General features: G+C 33.0%; 2 protein-coding genes and 1 long non-coding RNA gene across 9 annotated transcripts; 1 reads left to right on the forward strand and 2 right to left on the reverse strand.

Annotated features, from left to right (window-relative positions):
• LOC109357764 lies at positions 430-765 on the reverse strand. Its single transcript, XR_002108888.1, has 2 exons — positions 560-765; positions 430-525 (listed from the first exon to the last, which is right to left on the reverse strand). It is a non-coding gene; the product is annotated as an uncharacterized LOC109357764 (long non-coding RNA).
• Positions 13011-16473, forward strand: LOC109358628 (uncharacterized protein At1g01500). Of its 3 annotated transcripts, none has more exons than XM_019602974.1 (3): positions 13011-13116; positions 13863-14686; positions 16064-16473. In XM_019602974.1, the coding sequence occupies exons 2-3, from the start codon at positions 13970-13972 to the stop codon at positions 16295-16297; spliced, it is 951 nt and encodes a 316-aa protein (XP_019458519.1). In that variant the 5' UTR covers positions 13011-13116; positions 13863-13969; the 3' UTR covers positions 16298-16473. The 3 variants fall into 3 exon arrangements, with proteins under 3 accessions (XP_019458519.1, XP_019458521.1, XP_019458520.1); XM_019602976.1 differs by having other exon boundaries at positions 13021-13116; positions 13942-14686; XM_019602975.1 differs by lacking the exon at positions 13011-13116 and adding an exon at positions 13332-13602.
• Positions 16617-19733, reverse strand: LOC109358629 (random slug protein 5-like). 5 transcript variants are annotated; one of them, XM_019602980.1, is made up of 6 exons: positions 19610-19733; positions 19126-19257; positions 18854-19030; positions 17968-18066; positions 17251-17493; positions 16617-17155 (listed from the first exon to the last, which is right to left on the reverse strand). In XM_019602980.1, the coding sequence occupies exons 2-6, from the start codon at positions 19189-19191 to the stop codon at positions 16913-16915; spliced, it is 828 nt and encodes a 275-aa protein (XP_019458525.1). In that variant the 5' UTR covers positions 19192-19257; positions 19610-19733; the 3' UTR covers positions 16617-16912. The 5 variants fall into 5 exon arrangements, with proteins under 5 accessions (XP_019458525.1, XP_019458526.1, XP_019458522.1 ...); XM_019602981.1 differs by having other exon boundaries at positions 19597-19733; XM_019602977.1 differs by having other exon boundaries at positions 19531-19733.

The raw sequence follows: 23074 nt of genomic DNA on the forward strand, positions 1-23074 counted from the left end.
TATCATTTATCAACTGCTCTTCTTGGCTTGCTTTTTCTTCTAGCTTTGCTTCTAGAAGGTTCCACTTTTGGAAGTTGAATCTCTTCTTGTTCTGTAACCCTTATGCATGATGATTCTTCATGCTCATGTTGCACTTTCTCATTAGCTTCAACTTTTTCCATTGAACTATCTATGCCTTGTGCTTTTTTCTCTTCATGGTTTTCCATTCTTACAATAATCTTACGAGGTCTACCTCTTTTCCTAGGAGCTTGAAGAGGTTGAGATTGTTGTTGTTGTTGCAAGGTTTCATCGATTGTTGATGATGCTTCAGCTATTGCTACAGAAAGTTCCTTCATTTTTTGTGGCTTCTTACCCATAAATCTCTATCTACCAATCAATACTAAAAATAGAAGCTTCAATCTCTCTAATTCTCTATCACCAAAGTTTTTGAGATAACATTAAAACCAAACCATCAAAATCAAATCTTTTATCCCTTATAGCCCCTTCAAGAAAACACTGCTTTCTAATGCAAAACCTTCTTTCCCTCTCTCTCTCTCTCTCTCTCTCTCTCTCTCTTAACTCTCTCTCTCACACAAAAATATGTTAAAAGCAAGGAGACCAATATCTTTGACCAGAATCCAGATTCTGGAGACACTATAAAAGCAAGCACACCCTACTCAACTATAGTTGAATTAAAAAAAGCAAGTAACTACATGTCTTCATTCGGTTGCCAATAAAATAAACAAGTTATAAATAAAATAAGGAAGTAATAAATGCTCACAAAATCTAAATCATTTTAAATAAATAAAAAACAAGTCACTATAGAATGCATATATTTTTAACTAAATTGTACTATTATTTTTCTTATATTTAAGTCTATAAGTTTTCGATCTTATTATTATTTAATATTTCTCTTAATTAATAATCTTATAGAAATTATTGGAGAAAAAAGCTACCACATTTTACACATTTTATACATTTAATACATATTGAATTATTTTTTAATATGTGTTTATTATTGTGTTAACTAGTTAGTTTACACTATAAATAAAACTTTTTCATGCCTTGATTCAATAAAAAAAATTCACAATATTCATTTTATATTACTGTATTATTTTAACAATAAAAATGATAAAAATCTAGATTGTTAAAAAAATTAATAATATAGTCCAGCTCTCATGTACGCATTATTTCTTTAATTTTTTACCAACGGAGAAAAGGAGGTAAAAAATAAGTGTATAAAAGATATGTACTTATAATTAATTAATGAAATTTTTTTATATATTATCACTTCATCATTTCTGATTCATTTTTAATTATTATTATTTCTATTCGGATGATATATATATATATATATATATATATAACAATCAAAAAAAAATAAAATAGGTAGATATGATAAGGTATGCTACTACTGAAGTATAGAATAGAGAATGTATAGAGAGGGTGAGAGAGATGAAAGGAAAGTTGAGTTATGAGAAGAAACTGTTGGTCTTTAACTATTGAGTGAAAGTAAGATGTGGAAATGTATAAAGGACAAAGAAGTAACCATGGTTAGAAGCTGTGGACCAAAGAGTTGATGTGAAAAGGGGAAGGTACCCAACTTTGCTGTCTTGTGTTGTACTATTCTTCTGGCCTAGTGTTATGTTGTGTTGCTTCGCGCCTTCTGCGTCTTTTCCCCTTCTTCAATTAATTATGCTTTGGCCGAGACATGTGTTATTATATCTCTTCCTTAAATTAATAAACAGATAAATACTTGATTTTACTAATATTTTTAATAGGTAAAAGGTTATTTCATAATATTTGAAGGGATAAAAATGTTTAACCATGTAATGTTTTACTTTATTTTTTTTGTAGTATTTGTCTCTTCATTAATTGATAGGATTCTTACTCGTGTTATTAATACAGTATCGAGCAGCAGAGTACTGATATAATGGTATAGCGATTTAATTGGTGGTTCATTGATTAAAACATATCAATAAAACTATATATACATATATTTTATACTAATATTAATTTTGAAAAATAATAAAGTAGATAATAATAAATTTTAATTATAATATTTGGTAAAATAAAAATGTATCATTTCATGGTAAATATGTTTTAGAAGCATAAAAAAGTAGTAGTTGTGTCCTGTTGGAGAAATTACTCTCCATCCGAAATCCATAGAGTAAACACGGAAGTCCTTATGACCATGGCTTTGTTCCCACAACCGAATGTGTATGCCCATACATACACCCAAATGGAACATCCATGGTCCAGACCGAAGAAACCCCAAATGAGTTCATGGTGAAGAAGAAGAACATACCTTGTTGAGCCATTTCCGGAATCTCGAAGGTATGAGGGTGAGATGATCTTTCAGATGATAGAGCGCCGAATGGTTTTCCTGAGTTTCTCTCTATAGGGGAATGAGAGAGCTTTCTTGAGTGTACCTTAGGGAGAGTGTATGTTGCCTTTTTGGTTATTAGGTTATGATGAGAAACCTCATCCTTATACCTAATGAGCCTTATGGATGGGTGGATAGTGTTATCCTATCCTGGATAACACTATTCTCATCCTACCTTATTCTCCTTAACCTTAACACCTGAAAACCTGTTGCTCTACAAATGGGGACCATAACCCATAAAAGTAACCCCGAAGTGGTTACTACTTTAGTTGCAATAATTCTGATTCAGTCCCTTCATCAAATCAGAAATTGCCTGAAGGTATCTACACTTATTATTATTTCATGACACATATGCCCTTTAGCCACCAAATTAATTACTTAAGATCATTTTATATTTTGGCTAATTACATAATGAACATAACACAATTATAGAATTATATTTGTGACCCATAAATTGTCAGAAATTCCAACAATCTCCCACTGGTCACACATATGATTCTCCGTACGTGTTATCCTTATTGCGCGCTTAATTGCCATTATGACTTAGGCATATCCAAATTATCCCGTCCATTAGTCATGTCTCCATATCGAACCAGAGTGAACTTCGCCATATCAATCATGGCTAATTCAACAATGATCACCAACATTGACACAACCAAATGACACAGATACATCATGAAATGTGTAGCATGAAAATTACATGAATATGATCTGTACATGTCAATTTTCAACTGGTCCTACTTAACTTTAGTGAGATCCTTAATAATAACATAAAACCTTATTGTACAAAGTATAATGACAGAATACCAAACTGAATGATTAATCAACTGAAGTTTGAATACAAAGTATTCATACAAAATACTGAAATTACATAGAACATAACAAAATGTGTGCACTTTCTAACTCCCACTAAACCAAAATATCCTCACACTGTAGAACACCCATGTGAGCAGCATGCTCATGAAAGACCTTGGGTGTGATAGCTTTTGTGAGAGGATCCGCAATCATGGAGTTAGTGCCTAAGTGTTCTATGGAAAGCTGTCCACTTTGTACCTTCTCCTTAACAACTAGGAACTTAATGTCGATGTGTTTCGACTTTGCCGAACTCCTATTGTTGTTGGAGAACAACACGGCTGATTTATTGTCACAGTATAACTTTAGTGGTCTTTCAATCCTTTCCACAATCCGCAGCCCAGTGACAAAATTTCTCAACCATGATGACTGAAGTGATGCCTCATAACATGCTATATACTCTGCTGCCATGGTGGATGAAGCTACAAGGTTTTGCTTGGCAGAACGCCAAGAAACCGCACCACCAGCTAACAGAAAAACATAGCCTGAAGTAGATCGTCTACTATCTTGGCATCCCGCAAAATCGGAGTCAGAATACCCAATGATCTCTAATTGGTCTGATCTCCTATATGTGAGCATATAGTCTTTTGTTCTCTTTAAGTACCTCATGACCCTTTTGGCTGCTTTCCAATGGTCCATTCCTGGATTACTCATATATCTGCCTAAAACCCCAACTATGAACGCTATATCCGGACGCGTACATACTTGAGCATACATAAGACTCCCTACAGCTGATGCATAAGGGATCTTTTGCATTTCCTGAATTTCCAGATTTCCTTTAGGGCACTGATTGAGACTAAATTTGTCTCCCTTAGCAACTGGAGTATCCATTACTTTACAGTCCTGCATGCCATACCTTTTGAGCACCTTTTCTATATAGCTCTTTTGTGATAATCCAAGAATACCCCGAGATCTGTCTCGGTGTATCTGGATTCCTAATACAAATGAAGCTTCACCAAGATCCTTCATTTCAAAATTACTGGATAGAAATGTCTTGGTTTCTAACAAGGTACCCACATCATTAGTGGCAAGCAGTATGTCATCCACATACAAGAGCAAGAAAATATACTTGCTCCCACTGAACTTGTGATACACACAATCTTCAACTGAATTCATCTCAAAACCAAAAGAGAGAATCACCTCATGAAATTTGTGGTACCATTGACGAGACGCCTGTTTTAGCCCATAGATGGATTTTGTCAATTTGCAAACCATATTCTTTCGGTCTCCCGTTACAAAGTGTTCTGGTTGCACCATATAAATCTTTTCATTAATGTTTCCATTTAGAAAAGCTGTTTTGACATCCATCTGATGAAGCTCCAAATCATAATGTGCTACAAGAGCCATGATTGTCCTAAGAGAGTCTTTCGATGAAACCGGAGAGAAAGTCTCTTTATAGTCAATCCCTTCCTTCTGAGTAAAACCCTTAGCTACAAGACGTGCCTTATACCTCTCCACATTACCATTAGAATCCCGCTTGGTCTTAAAAATCCATTTGCAACCAATGGGTTTCTTACCTTCTGGTAATGGGACAAGTTCCCAAACTTTATTGTCTTGCATGGATTTATACTCCTCTTTCATTGCTTCAATCCACTTTTCCGAATTGGAACTTTGGATGGCTTCACGAACGTTTAATGGATCATTGTCCATTAAGCCATCACCCTCATGTTCCAAAAGAAAGCAAATGTAATCATCCGAAATTGCATTTCTCCTTTCTCTAGTGGATCTACGCAAAGCTATAGGCTCTTGCACCTCTTGTCCATGTTCCTGAGGGTTTTGAGTTTGTCCTTCATGAATTACTAACTCACCTTGAGCAGGGAAGGTTTCATCAACTATGTCCTGAGGAGGTTCCAAATTTGCTTCTTCAAAAGCAACCATATGAATCGCATCTGGAATAGATACAGATTCTTCCTCTAAGACAAAGTTTCTAACCTTATCTTCCCCCTCAAACTCAACATCCTCAAAGAACGTGGCTGTACCCGTCTCAAATATGGATTTCATACTTGGATCATAAAATTTATAGCCCCTTGATTTTTCAGAGTAACCAATAAAGTAACTACTCACTGTACGGGAGTCCAATTTCTTTTCATGAGGCCTATAAGGCCTTGCCTCAGCTGGACATCCCCACACATGAAAATGCTTCAGACTTGGCTTTCGCCCAGTCCAATGCTCATAAGGTGTTTTAGCAGTTGCCTTAGTTGGTACCCTATTAAGAATATAAGCTGCTGTCTTAAGTGCCTCTCCCCAGAGTGACTCTGGTAAGGTAGAGTGACAAATCATACTCCTTACCATGTCCTTAAGAGTCCGGTTTCGTCTTTCAGACACACCATTCATGCTAGGCGATCCTGGCATGGTGTACTGTGGGACTATACCACATTCCTCTAGGTATTTGGCAAAAGGCCCTGGACGTTGTTCACCTGAACCGTCATATCTACCGTAGTATTCACCACCACGGTCAGATCTGACGCACTTAATCCTTTTGCCGAGTTGATTTTCAACCTCAGCCTTAAAAGTTTTGAACACGTCCACCGATTGGGACTTTTCATGAATTAGAAAAATGTATGCATAACGAGAATAATCGTCTATGAATGATATGAAATATCGTTGACCATTCCAGGAAGCCGTAGGGAATGGCCCACAGATATCCGTATGTATCAATTCTAAGACGTCCGAAGCTCTATATGCACCATATTTCGATTGTTTGGTTTGTTTTCCTTTTATGCATTTAACACAAACATTAAGGTTTGTGAAGTCAATGGAATCCAAAATCCCATCTGACACAAGACGCTCAATTCTCTTTTGAGAAATGTGACCTAGGCGCTTGTGCCATAATGCACCTGAATTATTATTTTCAATCTTACGCTTAGTACCACGTGATTCCACATTCAGGGTTTCGCTATAATCAGTTATGATATTCAGCATATAAAGGTTGTCATTCAACATAAGTGAACCAGTTCCAATAACATTTGAATTTAAAGACAATTGAACCGAATTGTTTCCAAATGAACAACAATAACCAAATTTGTCCAAATATGAAACAGAAATCAAATTCCGTCTAAAAGACGGTACAACAAAAGTGTCTTTCAAATCCAAATAGAAACCAGTACATAATAACAACCTAAAATGCCCTATAGCTTCCACTTCTACCGATTTCCCATCGCCAACATATATGTATCTTTCAACATGATTAGGCTTTCGGTAGCTCAGGCAACCCTGCATTGAAACACTGATGTTAGAAGTTGAACCGGAGTCTAACCACCAGGTGTTTCCAGGTACTGAAGTTAAATTGACCTCAGAACAAACCAAAGCAAGAAATGTACCTTTCTTAGCACGCCAGGCGTGATACTTTACACATTTCTTCTTTTGATGTCCAGTTGCTTTGCAAAAGAAACAGACATCATCCTGCTTCTGTTTCTTTTGCACTGAACCCTTAGCAGCTTCATTCTTGGGCTCTGAAGTGATTTTCCTTTTGCCCTTGTCTTTAGAGGTAGTAACATAATGGGCACTTTCAGTCCTCTCTCGCTTCAATCTTTCCTCTTCTTGCACACAAAATGAAATGAGCTCATTAAGAGTCCATTTCTCCCTTTGACAGTTATAAGAAATCTTAAACTGACTGAATTGTGCAGGAAGAGACAGTAAGACCAAATGAATGAGCAAGTCTTCCGACATGTCAAGCTTAAGGGCCTTAAGTTTTGAAACGATGTTGGACATTCCCATAATGTATTCCCTTATGTTTCCCTTGCCTTGATACCTCATGGAAATCAAGTTCTGTAACAGAGTACTTGTTTCCGCCTTATCGCTCTTTGCAAAGCGCTTTTCAATCTCAGCAAGGAAATCTTTGGCACTATTTATCTCATCCGAGATAGTACCCCTAAAGACTTCTGGAATGCCACGCTTAATGATCATCAGACTCATGCGATTAGAGCGATCCCACTTCTCATAATCCTTCCTCTCTTCAGAGGAACTAGATTCCAAAGGAGAAGGAGGTTGCTCTACCCTTAGTGCATAGTCCAGATCCATGCAGCCAAGAACAATTTCCATGTTCTCTGTCCAATCCTTAAAATTTTCACCATTAAGGACCGGAACCGAATTCAAATTTGCAGATATAGAAGCAATTGATGTAGCTGATTGAAACAAAAGACAAAATATTAAAATATGCTCACAACCCAAAATTATCATTGTGCTCAAAACAATGGTATGTCCAAATCAAGATACCTAGTGCACCATCAATATCAAGTCTTTGGACAGTGATATCAACTGCAAGTGATACTCTTGTTGTAATGATCAAACATTCATAATAAGACATGTCAACTGACGAATCCCTCTTTGGATTGATTCATCAGTCACACGTATAAAACTTTAGAATTATGACATGTTTATCATCACAGGTGTATATGGTATTCGGCCAAATATTAACTTTCCTTTGGGCCAGCTAATACCCGCATGAATGACCATACACACTTCCATCCATTATTCCTCATGAGTTATATCCATGAAAGAGGTCACTTTGGCGACATTTCACTTCATTTGGCTCACTTGAAATAACAGACAACCTTAATGGACAACCAAACAACAATTAAACCAATACACAAAGATACTGAAATCCCAAAAATAATATAAATAAAAATAAAAAATCGCTTGGGCGAGCCGAATCTTGCTCGGGCGAGCAGAATCTCGCTCGGGCGAGCCAAATCTCGCTTGAGTCAAATTAAAGGCGATTTGCGTCTGTTTTCTTTTCGCTTGAGCGAGAGCACTGCAGCAGAACACGAAAAGTGCGATTTCTGCATCGTTTTTCTCCAAAAATTCACCCAAAATTCACCCAAAATTCATGAAAAACAACATTCATTTATTTCAAATCCTTTTGTATTCATATTATAAGCATGAATGTCTTTCTTAATCGATTCATGGCAAAAATAAACACATCAAAACCCTAAATCAAACCAGATTTGGGGAAGAACATGAAAACCTAATTTCACCCATGAATCAATTTGGGGTGGCTCTGATACCACTTGTTGGAGAAATTCCTTCTCCATCCGAAATCCATAGAGTGAATGCGGAAGTCCTTATGACCATGGCTTTGTTCCCACAACCAAATGTGTATGCCCATACATACACCCAAATGGAACATCCATGGTCCAGACCGAAGAAACCCCAAATGAGTTCATGGTGAAGAAGAAGAACATACCTTATTGAGCCATTTCCGGGATCTCGAAGGTATAAGGGTGCGATGATCTTCCAGATGATAGAGCGCCTTACGGTTTTCCTTTAGTTCTCTCTAGAGGGGAATGAGAGAATACCTTAGTTTCTTGTTGCCTTTTTGGTTATTAGGTTATGAGGAGAAACCACATCCTTATACCTAATGAGTCTTATGGATGGGTGGATAGTGTTATCCTATCCTGGATAACACTATTCTCATCCTACCTTATTCTCCTTAACCTCAACACCTGGAAACCTGTTGCTCTACAAATGGGGATCATAACCCATAAAAGTAACCCCGTAGTGGTTACTACTTTAGTTGCAATAATTCTGATTCAGTCCCTTCATCAAATCAGAAATTGCCTGAAGGTATCTACACTTATTATTATTTCATGACACATATGCCCTTAGCCACCAAATTAATTACTTAAGATCATTTTATATTTTGGCTAATTACATAATGGCCATAACACAATTATAGAATTATATTTGTGACCCATAAATTGTCAGAAATTCCAACATGTCCTTCATACTAACAGTTTGGTACAAATAAGTCATTTTCATTAGAAAATAAATTTAAGTGAAATTGGTGGTATGACCTATACAATTCAATTAAAAATTGGTGGGTATGATCAATTTTGACCAGTTTTAACATGTTTTGACCGATATGATTACATGACATGTATAACTATTGTACTGTCTAGTATTATGATCAGTTTACTAGTTTTCATAACATTGATAGAGACTAACTTGAGAACTACAAGTTAGTTCGCATCAATGTTGACAGTTTTTTTTACTCTTAGATCAAATGATCATTTTAATCTCATCTATCAAATTCATGACCAATTATCGTTTTAGTATGGAAGTCATGATCCAGCAGATCGACTTTTGTTTAGTATAGAAGTTGTTATCCAACAGTATGATTTCTAGTAGTTGGGAAGTTGGTATACACCATAACGACTTTAGTTAGTTTGAAAGTTGTTTTTCAGAAGTATGACTTTACTGTACCTTAGAAGTCAGATTGGTACAATACGACTTTTGTGTACCTTAGATCCAATTTGACAAGTAGATTATTATTTGTAAATTTCAATTATTTGAGATAAATGCAAATTGATCCTATAGTTTGTGAGTTCTGCAACGTATAGTGATATTCATTTTATTGCATAAGAATCATGTTTTGGACACAACATAGTGGACCATTTTTCTCCCATGCTACTATACTCCTATTAGAAACTTAGAATTTTATTTTAGAAAATACATGTAAAAGTTATACTTCTTCAAGATGACTTCAACAAGAGAGTCTTACTTCTCCAAGACGACTTCATCATACCAGAAACCACCTTACACCATCATGACTTCTACACTGAATTCGTATTTTGCCATCACGACTTCTAAAACTTTTCCAAAATAATGTTTGATTATCAAAAAAATTATCTAAAGACATATGCAGTTCACTTCAAAATGAACGAAGTAGTAGTTTGCAAATTAGTAAGCACCTTCAACTTTATGTATTTAGTTTCTTTAATAACATTCAGCTTTTTTATTTTTTCATAACATGTTTCATATAGTTTTGTGGGCTGGTTTTCAAAATTATTTTTTTTTGCAAAATAATCTTATTTGTTGGTCACTATTGATTTTGTTTGGCAACAACTTAAAATTTTAAAAGCAGCTTTTATATTAAAAAAACAACTTCCATCTGACATTTAGATCTCTCCCTTTTTTTCTCTCTAGAATGTTCTTTCTTTCTCACCCAAATCCTGTTTTCCATTTCACTCCAACAACTTGTTTGCTTCCACACTTACCATTGAAAAATGGATTAAGTCCATAAATTCACTCGCCCACAATTATTAGATGGACATGACATAGAAAATATTTCAATTAGTTCAAATTATTCATTTTGCTTGCTGACTTTTAACGAGTAAGGTGGACTACCCATGGGTATTACAACTACAATAACTCAAATTCGATGTATGTCAAGTTCAAGTAAAAAATGGTATTTTTTAAGTATATTTATTTTTGTGTGTTGATAATTTAATTATTTTCTATTTTTAATTTTTTTGTTATTAAAATTTATAGAAATTAAAAAAATATATAATCAACATCTTATAAATCAATATGAGAAGTCTTATTTAGATGCATTAATGAACCAATTTGGATGATTATCCTAATGAAGATGAACATGTTTTAATATATACAATATTACCTGTGAGAGGATTATAGACTTTTAATATTGAGTTGTTCAAAGATGTGCATCATTATATTCTTTTTTTAATTTTGATACTGTTATATATAATTTTAAAAATGTAGTAATTAAATAAAATTATGTTTTAGTTTTACCTAATTTTTATATTTTTTATATTTGGAAAGCCTATATTTGTGGTGAGCATCATATTTCATGTACTTTTTACAAATTTTATATCTGTCCTAATTTATGGGATCACATCTTATATTCATAAGTCGTAATATTTGATTAAAAAATCATTTAATTATATTAACTTTTAACTTAAATATATATTTTCCAACAAATTATAACAAATAGCGCATGAAGTGACATAATTTTTAGAACAAGATACCCTCATTTACATGACCAAATTGCTACCACCAAAACCAACAAGACGTTGATCTAGTGGTATAAGGTTTCACTGGATCCATGATAGATTATTTAAGGGGCAGTTGCCCCCTGAATTTCTTTAAAATGTTTTTTTACCTATTTATCTTATGGAATATATTTGTTGTCCCACAAAGTGCGTCACTCTATGTGTTATTTGTTGTTGTGGCTGACCAGAAAAATAGTTAATTATTAAACTTTTAAATTATAAAAATGACACATAGAGTGATACACTTTTTAGAATAGAAGATGTACTCACTTTACCTACATCCAAATGACGTCTTTATGAAAATACTCTTTGGAATTCACATATTTCTTTAATTTGTAGCTTGATAAATAAATATTGTGTAACTTATGTGGTTATTCTAAAAGTTATACATGATGGATCAAACTCTTACACACATATAGATGATGATGTTACTTATAGTAACATGACTGCATTCGAGTTCGTAATGATTTTATACTTGATAAAGATATTATGTATGTATTTGTAATATATATCCTAAGAATGCTTATATGTTATTTAATGTTGATAATATATGTATTTTTTGTCCAAAAATTCTATCTTATGAATTTCAATGAGCAACAAAAGATTAGTTTAAGATGTCAATTTTCACATTTTTCTTGGAGTCATTAGTCATTCAAGTTTGAAATTTTCTAAATCATATGTTGTTAGTCATATTATATTTTATTAAGTTATCTATCCTATTTTGATTATTATGGTTCAACTACTATATAAATATATTTTTCAGCAATGAAGACCTCTAAACAAAATTAGATAGTAAAATAGAAGATGAATTCTTGCATAAAACATAACAATTTATATGAAAATGAAAACTGAATTTTTTTACTCTAGTTCAATTATGTATGTTTTTTCTTATATTTTTCATTACTAAATTAGTTTTAATTGTAAATAGTAATTAAATATTATTGTCCCATCGTAAAGTTTAGATCAAGATTTAATACTGACGAGATTCCCAAAGTTGAAGTCGGTTCTTATGAACACTATTTGTTGAAAAATTCAGCCAAAAATCAAATAAGATTCATTCATCACATAAAAAAGGTGGGGATACAACCAAAAAAAATTGCTACCAGCAAAAAAACCAGCTTTTTACTCTCTGTTCCCCATATGCCTCTCTACTCATTTCACAAGTCAGATGAGCTGTTGATTATAATAAAATAGAATCAAAATATGATACAAAATATAGATAGTTGTGATTCAGATGAAGTCACCATTTAATTAAATCTTGATCTTAATCCCCTTCTACCTAACATCACTAACTCTCTACATTGTCTCTTTATTAATATTATGATTTTATTTAGGCTTTCTTTTCAAAAATAAAAATGTTGCAGAAAAATAATGGAAAAATATAACATTCCATGTCTAGTATAAAAATATTATTAATGATAAAACTTTAAAATATTAAGAAATAATCCAAATATTGTTTGCCATTTCTTTTAAGTAGTTCTTTTAAAAATTGTAAAGGTATCTTCCTATATTTTATTTCATTTTTTGGGTACAATCATAATGATGAAGTTTAAATGTAAATTACGCAAACCTTCAATGTCATTGCTCTTATCCATATATTACTTTTAGTTTTTTATGATTAATCACATGTTTTTCATAGAGATTAGTCTCATGTTTTGACTTTAAAAGGAAAACTTATAAATTTATGAAAATAAGAAACGTGATACTCATTCCATAGTGTGAAAATCTAATATTAGGATAGATATACTTGACATGTGATGCTAAAAATTGATATTTTTTAAATTAAATAATTTAAAATTTGTAATTTTTTCTCTTCTCCCACATTATTTCAGTACTAAATTGGATCTGATTTCGATTTTATACATCACAACTTATCTTTATGATATGGATTTTCATAAATAAAAAAAAAACACATATCATAACTTATCTTTATGCTATCAAGAGTTATCGTATCTGTTGTACTTTTACTAACATTGTATAAATTAAAATTTTATAATATTTACTCTTGTTATTTGTATTTTGAAGTTGTTGTTTTTGCTTGCTACGGCCAAGGACCAGAGCTTAAGGTGAATAGTATCAACGGTTCATTAGACAAAGATCTGAAAGGTACTTTACTTTTACAATATTTGATGTGATTGCATAATCATGGTTCAAAAGCAGTTTGTGTACCTGGAATGCGTTGGTCTAGTAGTTTAAGACCCACTAGATTTTAGAAAGGCGAAAATTTCAATATTTCAATGTTTGGGAAAGACAGTCATATATACTGAAAGATATTAGTTCCTTGCACATAGGGCGAATATATATTTGATATTCCAAAAAAAAACAGTTTATGTTGAGTCATAGTCTGAGATTGTGGAGGAAAATATTTTCCTTGGTTACACTTTATTTGCGGTATAAGAGGGATTGAATTTTGTTTTGTGGTCGTGCTCTTTCCTATAATACAAAGAGAGACATGTTTGGTTTTGGTTTTGGTTCCTAGTAAATAGTAATAACTAGTATGACGTGTATGTTATTTCCTATTATGATTCTACTTTGATGGAGAAGGATACTCACAGTTTTTGAGTTCATCACCTCTTCATTCCTTTTGTCATTGTAATTCAATAATTGCCGTTTCTTTTTACTTTTTATTCATTGTGTTTTATGTTTTCCTCATAAATTATGATTGTTCTTCAACTTTGAGTTGGTTTTTCTCTCTCTGTTTCTTTAGATTTGGATTTATATTTTATATCATATTATGTGTTTTGTGTCCTTTGTCTTTGGTTTTTCATATTTTCAATTGTTTTAAATTTGTACTTTTTATTGCTTTGATCATCTGAGAATATATTTCAAGTAGTTTGTTAATTGTGAATCAGGTTTAATTGAAAATCTAATGTTGATTTTGGTGCTTCTCTTTCAATGATGCACTCAATCTGATACTGTAGTGGATTTCAGTGATTGTTTGAGTGAGTGAGATTTGAACATGGAAGGACATTATGAATCATCATCATGCAATGGAGAAGCTGCTAATAGAAGCCTTCAAATAACTAAGTACTCTCCTTATAATAAACCTTCAATGAAACTATCATCACCTTGGTTTGATCTAAGAGTCTTTTATGTGAGAGTTAAAGGCTTTCAGGTGGATGAATCCATACCTGAGTTTCTTTCTCTTAATCATATTCCTCTAAGTCCTGATACCCTTTTAGAGGTGAATCGTGTAAGGAGCGGCATGTACTCTGGTGGAGCATCGTCGGTTCTCAGGAGAGACCGACTGGATAAGAAATCTGAAGAAGCTATCTTTGTGAGCATGGATAGTTTACGTTTCACTGGGAGCATGAAGTTCGTGATTTATGATAAAGAGCATTGCATTCTCTCTGGGGTTTTGGAGATGTCTAATGGCAACGGTTTCGTTGGTGAATCGAGAACTAATGCGAAGAAGTGGATTATGAGTTGTAGAACTGAGATATCAGCCAGCAGTGGTTTCTTCAAGGGAAAACATGTTTCTAGCCTTGAATTACCTTGTCCTGAAATTGAGGTTTATGTCGCCGGAAGCTTCTCAAGAACACCAATAATCTTAACTAAGACGCTGCAGCTCAATTGCCGGAAGAAGCATAATAGGAAACCTACCTTGGATGCCATTCCAGAACATGAAACAAACGAGTACCAGAAAGATGTATCTGATCATGGACTTGATTTTCAGGTAAACAAAATGCAGAACAGCTCTAAATTTACATAAATATTAGCAGTAATTGACTTTATATTTTTGCATGATGTTCTGATGCTTGTATCTCTTGGCCCATAAGGGATATCAAAGGGTGTCTATTTCTTTGAATAAGATTTCATATAAATGTGGCAAATTCACATTTCACATTATGCATGACCAAGTCCAAATACCATTCTATTAGAGGCTTAATTATGACTAAACTTCCTAATGCTGGATAATAGAAATTATATATTAAGTTATCTGTGTTTTGGTCCCAACGAGTAATATCCTAGAAGTGTCATTTTAGTATGGGCAGGCACAACATTGTATGTCATTATTTGGGAGTTACTGTGTGTCCTCATTATTTTCTGTTTCATATTTTCCTATGTCCCTTGTAGCCTCTGCCTAAACACATAAAGAACAATTTGTAATGGGGCCACACACTCCTTAGGTAGCATTTGTGTGTGGTTGGAGCTGAGTATCTCCAAAAGTCGTGATTGTATTATATGATATGATTTTCATTGTGAAAATAAACATGTCATGATTACAACTTGTTGTCAAAACTCTCTAAGAGACAATGTAGTGTTAGATAACTATCTTACTAGCACTGCTTTTCTTTGCGCATTTGGCATTTGCAACTGTCTTGCTAGGTTGTCCATGTTTTAAATAATCATTACGTATTTCTATCACATATCGTGTTGGCATAGTGAATTCATTCTTTTTGTTAGCCTCAAACTCTAGCTTAATCTTTTTTAGACGGGAAACCTGTACAATGATGAATTTAGAATGATTCATATCTGTCGGCATGAAGGGTACCTAAGCTTACTTCCATGAGTTGGTCAAAAGAAAAACAAGTCATTTATCAGAATAACTACACATTTTAAACTTTTATTCCATCATGTTTATAATCAAATTATGCCAAAAAATTATCAAAGTCTTATCAAATTATGCCAAAAAAATTCATTACACCCCTTCTTTTATGAAACAAACATTCTGAGTATCTGAATGAAGAGCTTGATTTTTCATCAAGGTTTCATGTTCATGGAAACATTTGCTACAAAGTATATATGTATTGCTCTACGCCTGAATTTTCCTTGGATGAATAGTCAGAATTCCATTTAAACAGATCGTTTGATCATGCAAAACATTTCTTTTTGCCATGTGAATATCTTCAACTAGTTTGCCCTACTAATGCATCTTCAATATCATCGCTGGTGTCTGGTGATAATAAACAATTGCAGTGGATTATTTCAACAACATGTGTGGTTATGGTCACATCGCTTTTATGGAAAATTTAAAATGCTGAAGTTAATGTGACTTAGCTCATTCTAAATTTCCTCTTACAGTCACTTCTCGTTCTGCTTTGCTTAATAGGTACCTGATTATAGAAGCTTCAAAGCAGAACAAGAAGAGGATTACAACCACATGTATTGGCAAAGAACAGGATATATAGATGATGAAGATGGTGAATTATCATGGTTTAATTCTGGGGTAAGAGTTGGTGTTGGAATTGGCCTTGGCATCTGTGTAGGAGTTGGTATCGGGGTTAGTCTGTTAGCACGTTCATACCAAGCAACTACTCGTAATTTCAAAAGAAGGTTCATATAACCCCTTTACTAGTTTGAATTTATATGCTCTATAAGTTTGAAGGCAAGTACCTACCAGTGCTAAACTGGTAGCACCCTTTGTACTTTCATTTTTTTCTTTCTACCTTAGTTTTTCACCATCATAAGAAGAAATGTTTCTTGCTCCAAAAGGATAATATAGATGTTCAGTTTTTGTCATTGGGATCTGATGAGATCTATTGTATGAACACATGATTCGGTTGCTTATAAGTAGCACACTAGTATGAAATGCATTTTTCATGTAAATTAGCATTTTTTTGGAGAGCAGATTGAGAAAATTGGTAAGACAGAAAATTGCATAGTAGTTTCAAGTGTGTATAGTTGAATTAGTACTTAAGCTATGTTTTCATAAGTTCCTTCACTTCAGCTAAGTCTGCTAGCTCAGGAGCTAGCATACATACTCGGATAGAATAATAATAAAATAAAATGAAAACAGAAAATAACCGAACACACCTTAACTAAAGGGATTCATCCTTAATCCTAAGTTGCCTTGAGCCAATGGCTGTACACTGATTAGTATTAATATCTCAACTAAGCTAACACAAGGGTAAGTGCCTCAGGTCTTTGGGGCTTTATTTCAAACTGGCTCTAGAGCTATCTATATAATGTGGTTTGAAACATTGTTATCAGATTCCCAAAAGGCTGCACATTTCAAATCATCTTGAGCCATTAATCTTGAGAAATCCTCATGGTTATAGGTCAATATGCTTTTTCCTCCTAATTCTTTGGGAAGATTTTCTTCATCAAAATAAGATTTCATGAGCTCCACACTATCTTTATTTTTCGGGTACACAAACTTCACCTTCTGAAATGTCTTGTTATCTAAGAAGTACTTGACTATCTGCATAAATAGAAGTATAACTTTTAACATTAACACTAATAACATGGAACCAGTATTATAATTATGTTACTTGTTATGCAAGAAATCAAGCAAACCTTCCAAAAAGCTTCAAAAACACGAGGTGGATTGTAAAGAAATGCAATGCCAAGCCTCTCAGGATAGTGGTTCTGCAGAATGTTAATGGTTTCTCTGGCTGATTTAATTGGAGTGTTGGTTATTGACCAACCTGTGAAGTCTATTAACCATGCCATTTGTTCTTGACCTTGTGAAAGGTTCAGCATAGCATTTTCCAAAAGGTACACTAGATGACGCATCTGATTCTCCATTGAGGAAGTGTTCTTCAACACATCAAATATTCAATTTCAATATGCATTAGAAGTTTAGAACTCAAGAAATTTGTAGTTAAATAAACTATAGGTTAAATTACTGATTTGGTCCTGATAATATAATATCACAAAAAGTTCAAATTAATTTCTTTTATTTACTTCCTTTTAAAGACATCCTAATTTAGAAGACAAAGTAATGAATTATACCAACTTCATATTTTTTATACATAATTTCAACCAATAATTTACCAATCAACAATTACATTTTGCATTTTAACCTCTAAGCTGCACCCTGCAGTTTAGAGAAACAATATCTGAATATAAGGACATAACATGGATCATTTTACTTTTTTTTTTTACAATTTTGGACTTTGTTTAGATGGTTTTGAACTTTAGGGACCAAATTAAATTGAGTGGAAACTAAAGAGACAAATTAATTAATTTAATCTAAACATCTAAATCATATATATCAAGAAGGCATGATACCTGCATTCCAGGTCTCAAAATAAGGACAGTCCTTCCTTGTCTATCATGAAAATTTGCTCTGTACAATTTGCCTGTCTCCCCTTCCATTGCAACCTCATCCTAACAAATGTCATTTCAGAGTTCAGATCATATCATCAAACTTGCTATATGGACACCAATTTTTGCATGCTAATTTTACATCAATAATGGATTCAAATCCTATAAACAACTCTTCACGTCCGAGAGTAAGACAACATACATATATCTTTCTCACACCCCACTAAGTGAGAGTCTCCTGCACTAGGTGCCGCAAAAAATAATTGACACACAAACACACACAAAGCACTTCCCATCTACACTCTGATTTTGTGCATTCAACATTTTTCATTCTATGCCTCTTAACAAAGAACAAAATATTAGTTAAAAATTTGCTTTCTTCTTCCATTAAAATGGCTATATGCACAACAGTTTTTGCACACTAATTTTACACAAACAATAACAGACACAGATATTTACAGATAAATCACTTCACATCTACTTAGTTTCATTGTTTAATTATAGTTAGGTATACTTAATTTCTGCATACTTTTGATTATAGTTAGGTGTACTTCATTTTCTGGATGCTTGCACTCTAATCATGACACATAGTATGCCATATGAGAGATGTGAGAGTATAGGTTTAGTTCAACTAGTTTTATTTCATTTTACACCTATTAACAAGGTATTACAAAATATTGATTAACAACATGTATTGTTCTGTTCAGATTCATTAGCCATTCTATACAAGTTGCTAATCGAAGTTTTCTATATCATTAATTAGCCTAATATTGGTCTGCAAATTTTGGTGTGCAAGCATCATTTCCCTTATTTAAGCACCAAAATAAAACAAGAACCAAACACACCATACCCAACGGATTTGTTCAGGCTTATAGTTTGATCTCCACTTGAGTGTATCTTCCAACATCTTCTTGGACTTGTCTACATTCCAGTTTCTAGCTTCAAGATATCTTCTCAAACAATCATCAGTACAATACTTCAAGCTATGTCCAGATAAGGGTCCAATTGCACCCTTCAGCTCCTTAATCTGTGGTAAAAATATGAAGTATGCAGATTCAGATTTCAGAACCATGACACTTAATAGTGCTTACTTAATATCACTAAACAAAAACAACTTGGTACCTTGGATTCAGCATAAAGCTCTTTGCTTTCTTGGTCTTGTTGTGAATTGGTCCAAAGATGAAACATGGTTATTGTAGATTCCTATATTCTTGGAAACAAGTGCTTCCTTTTTAACAACCAATCTCTATATCTCTGACAATCAGAAACAATAAGCTATTAACAAAAGGAAAGCCACACAGAACCCAGAATAACAAGGACTAATGCACTGTCTCAAGAAGCACATAAATTGCATGATTAGGAGGATATTGAATAAAGAATAGGGGCTTATTTTCCTCATTACAACAGATCCATTCAAAAGTCAACAAAGAAAATGCATAAAATTATATATTTTGATATTATAATTGGCCATGGTAACAAATATTAATAAGGTCACATGTTTCTAACACTATCAAAACAAATAAAAACCTGTGGAATCTGGAGGAACATAAAAGACTACAAATTTGCACATAAGTTTGGCTGAGAAAAGAAGACAATTAAAGAGAACCTCTAAGCTTGAGAGTGGGTTTGGACTTTGGTGTCATCCAACAACTTTTCCACAATAAGACACTAATTTACAACCACCCAAAATGGGAAGACTTGACTGTCTGATTTTATTCCAAGTAAAAACAACAAAAGATAGAAGAAAAACAAAAACAACTTGTCATAAGGAAATGAAAAAGTAAAAGAGATGGTCTTAAATAAAACAATACTGCACTTATATCAAATTGATATCATATATGAAGTGAGAACTCTATATGATATAGGTACACATGATTTTTCTGAAGTAATAATTAACCGATTTTTAATTCTAAGCATATATTGTTATATGAGTACAAAATCTATACATTAAAAAAATTTATATACAGTTAATATATCATTTATTATACCTATCATACCAATTTCTTTATTCTAGCTTTACATAAATATACCAATGTATACACTCACTTGTTTGTGATGCACATGTTTGATGAGGGTGTAAAAAAGCATTATTGCCTAACCTGTACGATTGAGGAAAATGTGACTGTACTAATGGGAAAGAGTAAAGGCACATAGTGATTCTTTTCAAATGCTTCTAGAACCTGTTGATAATTGCTGCTTTCCACAACTAATGACTTTTACTAGTCTAAATACACATACTTTGACCAAATACATACTTTATGTTAATTTTAATTCTTGTAAAATATGCAAGATTGAATGCATGCTACTTATTCATTTCAGTCTTCACAAATAATAGTTGCCAAGGTCACCACACATCCTTTAAAATTGGGTCCATTTGAACTGTGTGAGATTAATGTGTGGTTAATGTTAAACTATGAGAGCAGAGTAATGTTATCAGAGTTCTCTTCCTAAACTTTGAATTATTTAATGATATCTTTGGTAGGACTTTCTAATTAATTAGGAATCCTAGTTAATAGTTAGAGCTAAACAGCGATTAGAGCTAAATGTTTTTGGTTAATCAATTTTCTCTTGTGCGTTTTGTTACTAAATATCAAATTTACAGAGACCAAAAATATTTAATCCTAAAAGGAATTAACAATTTAACATGTCCTGCTACACAAAAATACAAGAGAAACTTTGGGACAAAATCTGTTGTGGGACAATACCCTCTTCCACTTTCATCCTATGTGTGCAAACGTCATGAGAAACAATAAAACCCAACCAAATAAAAATATCTGCACTCTTGAATCCAATGTCGACCACAAAGTGACAAGTTGATGTTACCTCCATAAATAAAAGGTCATTTTTTCCAGGTGAGAGACAATTATATTCTCAATTATTTATTCATACTTTACCGGGGTCAGGCTCCTCTCAAAATGGAAGTTTTCTCCAAACTTGACTTATCAGGATAAACATAAGGATACAAGTGTAACAACATATTACATTTTTTTTATTTTTTTGGCATCACTTATCTCCGGTACTCGAAAGGAGTTTTATTCACTTTACTGATTTATAGACTCTCATTTTGTATTACATTTTCCATTAATTATCCTTCATATTTAAAAAATGTATTGTTTGTATATACTTTTTATACTTAGTATATAAATATTAGGATCTTATTATAATTATGATATTATTTAATTTTTTATAAGGGTGTAAAATCTGTACACTGAAAAGTATAAAGATTTATACACATGCGCACGTTATTCACCCTTCATTTGGATTACTTTTTTTTTGAAAAATCAACAATAACTAAACATGGATGATACAATGACACTGTGCATACATCTTTTTCTCTTTTTATAAAGTGGTTGCTGAATGATGAAGAAATGTCAAAAACATATCCCTCTTTGGTCCTGTGATAGCTGCTTTCGGTTGCTCTCTTAACTTTGTAGCCAACTTTTATGTGAAGTTCCAGAAAAAATAACACGAAAAAATGTTGATAGTCCAACCATCCCACGCTAACATCACAGGTTTTATTTCTGTGTAAAATTGACAGGAATTAGTCGGAGCCACTAACCTAAAAAAGTGGAAATATCACCTTTTATACTGAAAAAGAAATGGAAAGAAATGGCTAATAGACAACCAAAAGGAATAAAAAAATGTCTTCAATTACAAAACGGGTGGTATGTGCGTGAAAAGTGAAGAATAAGCTTGAACGTTTGTGCGTGAAAAAAAGTGAAGAATAAGCTTCATTTTTTTTGTAAGTAGAGTATTTCTTATTATATGAGTAAAGAATTAACTAGCTTTCTAACAAGTACTTGAAGATCCAATGACATATTATTGATGACAAATAAGCTTGACTGTTTGTGAACATCCATAATTTTTAGGATAGTCGTGATAGAGGCCAAGTGTATGTGCGATAAGTTCCCTGTTTTTAAAAGATTCTTGCTGTGTTTGGTAAGGAAGAAAATGGAAGGAATGAAAAGGGGTGGAAAGAAAAAAGGGGGAAAATAACTTTTCCATTGTTTGTTCACAAAGGAAAAGAGGAGGAGAGAAAAAAAACGTGGGGCCCATGCTAAAATTTTTTCCCCGGGGTGGAAAAGTGGAGAGAAAACATATTTTTTTTATGAAAATACTATAATATCCTCATTTGTCTCATCACTTTTTTCTCTTCACTTATTTTCTATTTCTTCCTCACAAAAATAAGCATCAATCTCATAGTTTATATGTAATTAAGGTGTAATATTGCAAGTGAGAATCAAATGGAGTGGTGGATATTTCACACGATTGGCTAACAGTTATGTTTCATTTTACTTTGCAGGTGAAAATCACATGAGGTTGTGGATATTTGATACATCATAGTTTAAATGTAATTAAGGGGTAACTTTGAGCTATGTAAATTAGAGATGACTAAACATTTTTAGTATAAAATCTATGTACTGTAGTGTAAAGATTTATATACATGCACCACATCATCCACCATTCATTTTGTTTACTTTTTCGAAAAGTCAAGAACAATTAAATATCAATGATAGAAAATATAGTGATAATGTATAAAACTCATACACTGTCAATGTATACATCTTTTTCTCATATTTTTTGATAATGTCATATATTTTATGTTCATTGATATTATGTCAAGTGTGCTTAATATTTCTATTTTATTGTATGATTTTCAAAATAGACACTCAAAGTGTATTACAAATGTTTCAAAGATATCGATTGTGTCTTCATTGAGTGAAATACTTGATATAATAGTTTTATCTTAGTTAAGATAATTGAACAATTACGATAATACATGCTAAAAACAAAGTAGTAGATATTTTAAATGTGACCTTTTTATTTGGGATTGTTTATGTAATTTGACACAATTATTTTTTATTCCTTTCACTTTTTAAATAACTAAACAACACGGGAGAAAAGTTATAAAACTTCCGCACGTGTAAAACTTGTGAATGTTGGGTCCTTTTTCCAAGTTGTAGTTGTTGTTTAGTTGGGCCTATCCCGTGAAGGGTTGATTGAACTTGTAAAGAAAGCTTCAGGTCACATGCCACCTAGAAGTTTTATGGATTGATTTTGTGGAGGGGGT

This window comes from Lupinus angustifolius, chromosome LG10 (assembly GCF_001865875.1).
Source record: "Lupinus angustifolius cultivar Tanjil chromosome LG10, LupAngTanjil_v1.0, whole genome shotgun sequence".
Taxonomy (NCBI): domain Eukaryota; kingdom Viridiplantae; phylum Streptophyta; class Magnoliopsida; order Fabales; family Fabaceae; genus Lupinus; species Lupinus angustifolius.

Bases quoted from the DNA above. Each gene is read 5' to 3' on its own strand.
- LOC109358628 (XM_019602974.1), top strand. From the start codon at position 13,970: ATGGAAGGACATTATGAATCATCATCATGCAATGGAGAAGCTGCTAAT. The intron at 14,687-16,063 runs GTAAACAAAATG...TTTGCTTAATAG, and splicing joins ATCATGGACTTGATTTTCAG to GTACCTGATTATAGAAGCTT.
- LOC109358629 (XM_019602980.1), bottom strand. From the start codon at position 19,191: ATGTTTCATCTTTGGACCAATTCACAACAAGACCAAGAAAGCAAAGAG. The intron at 17,494-17,967 runs GTATCATGCCTT...GATGTGTTGAAG, and splicing joins TTTTGAGACCTGGAATGCAG to AACACTTCCTCAATGGAGAA. The intron at 17,156-17,250 runs GTTTGCTTGATT...CTATTTATGCAG, and splicing joins TTTTTGAAGCTTTTTGGAAG to ATAGTCAAGTACTTCTTAGA.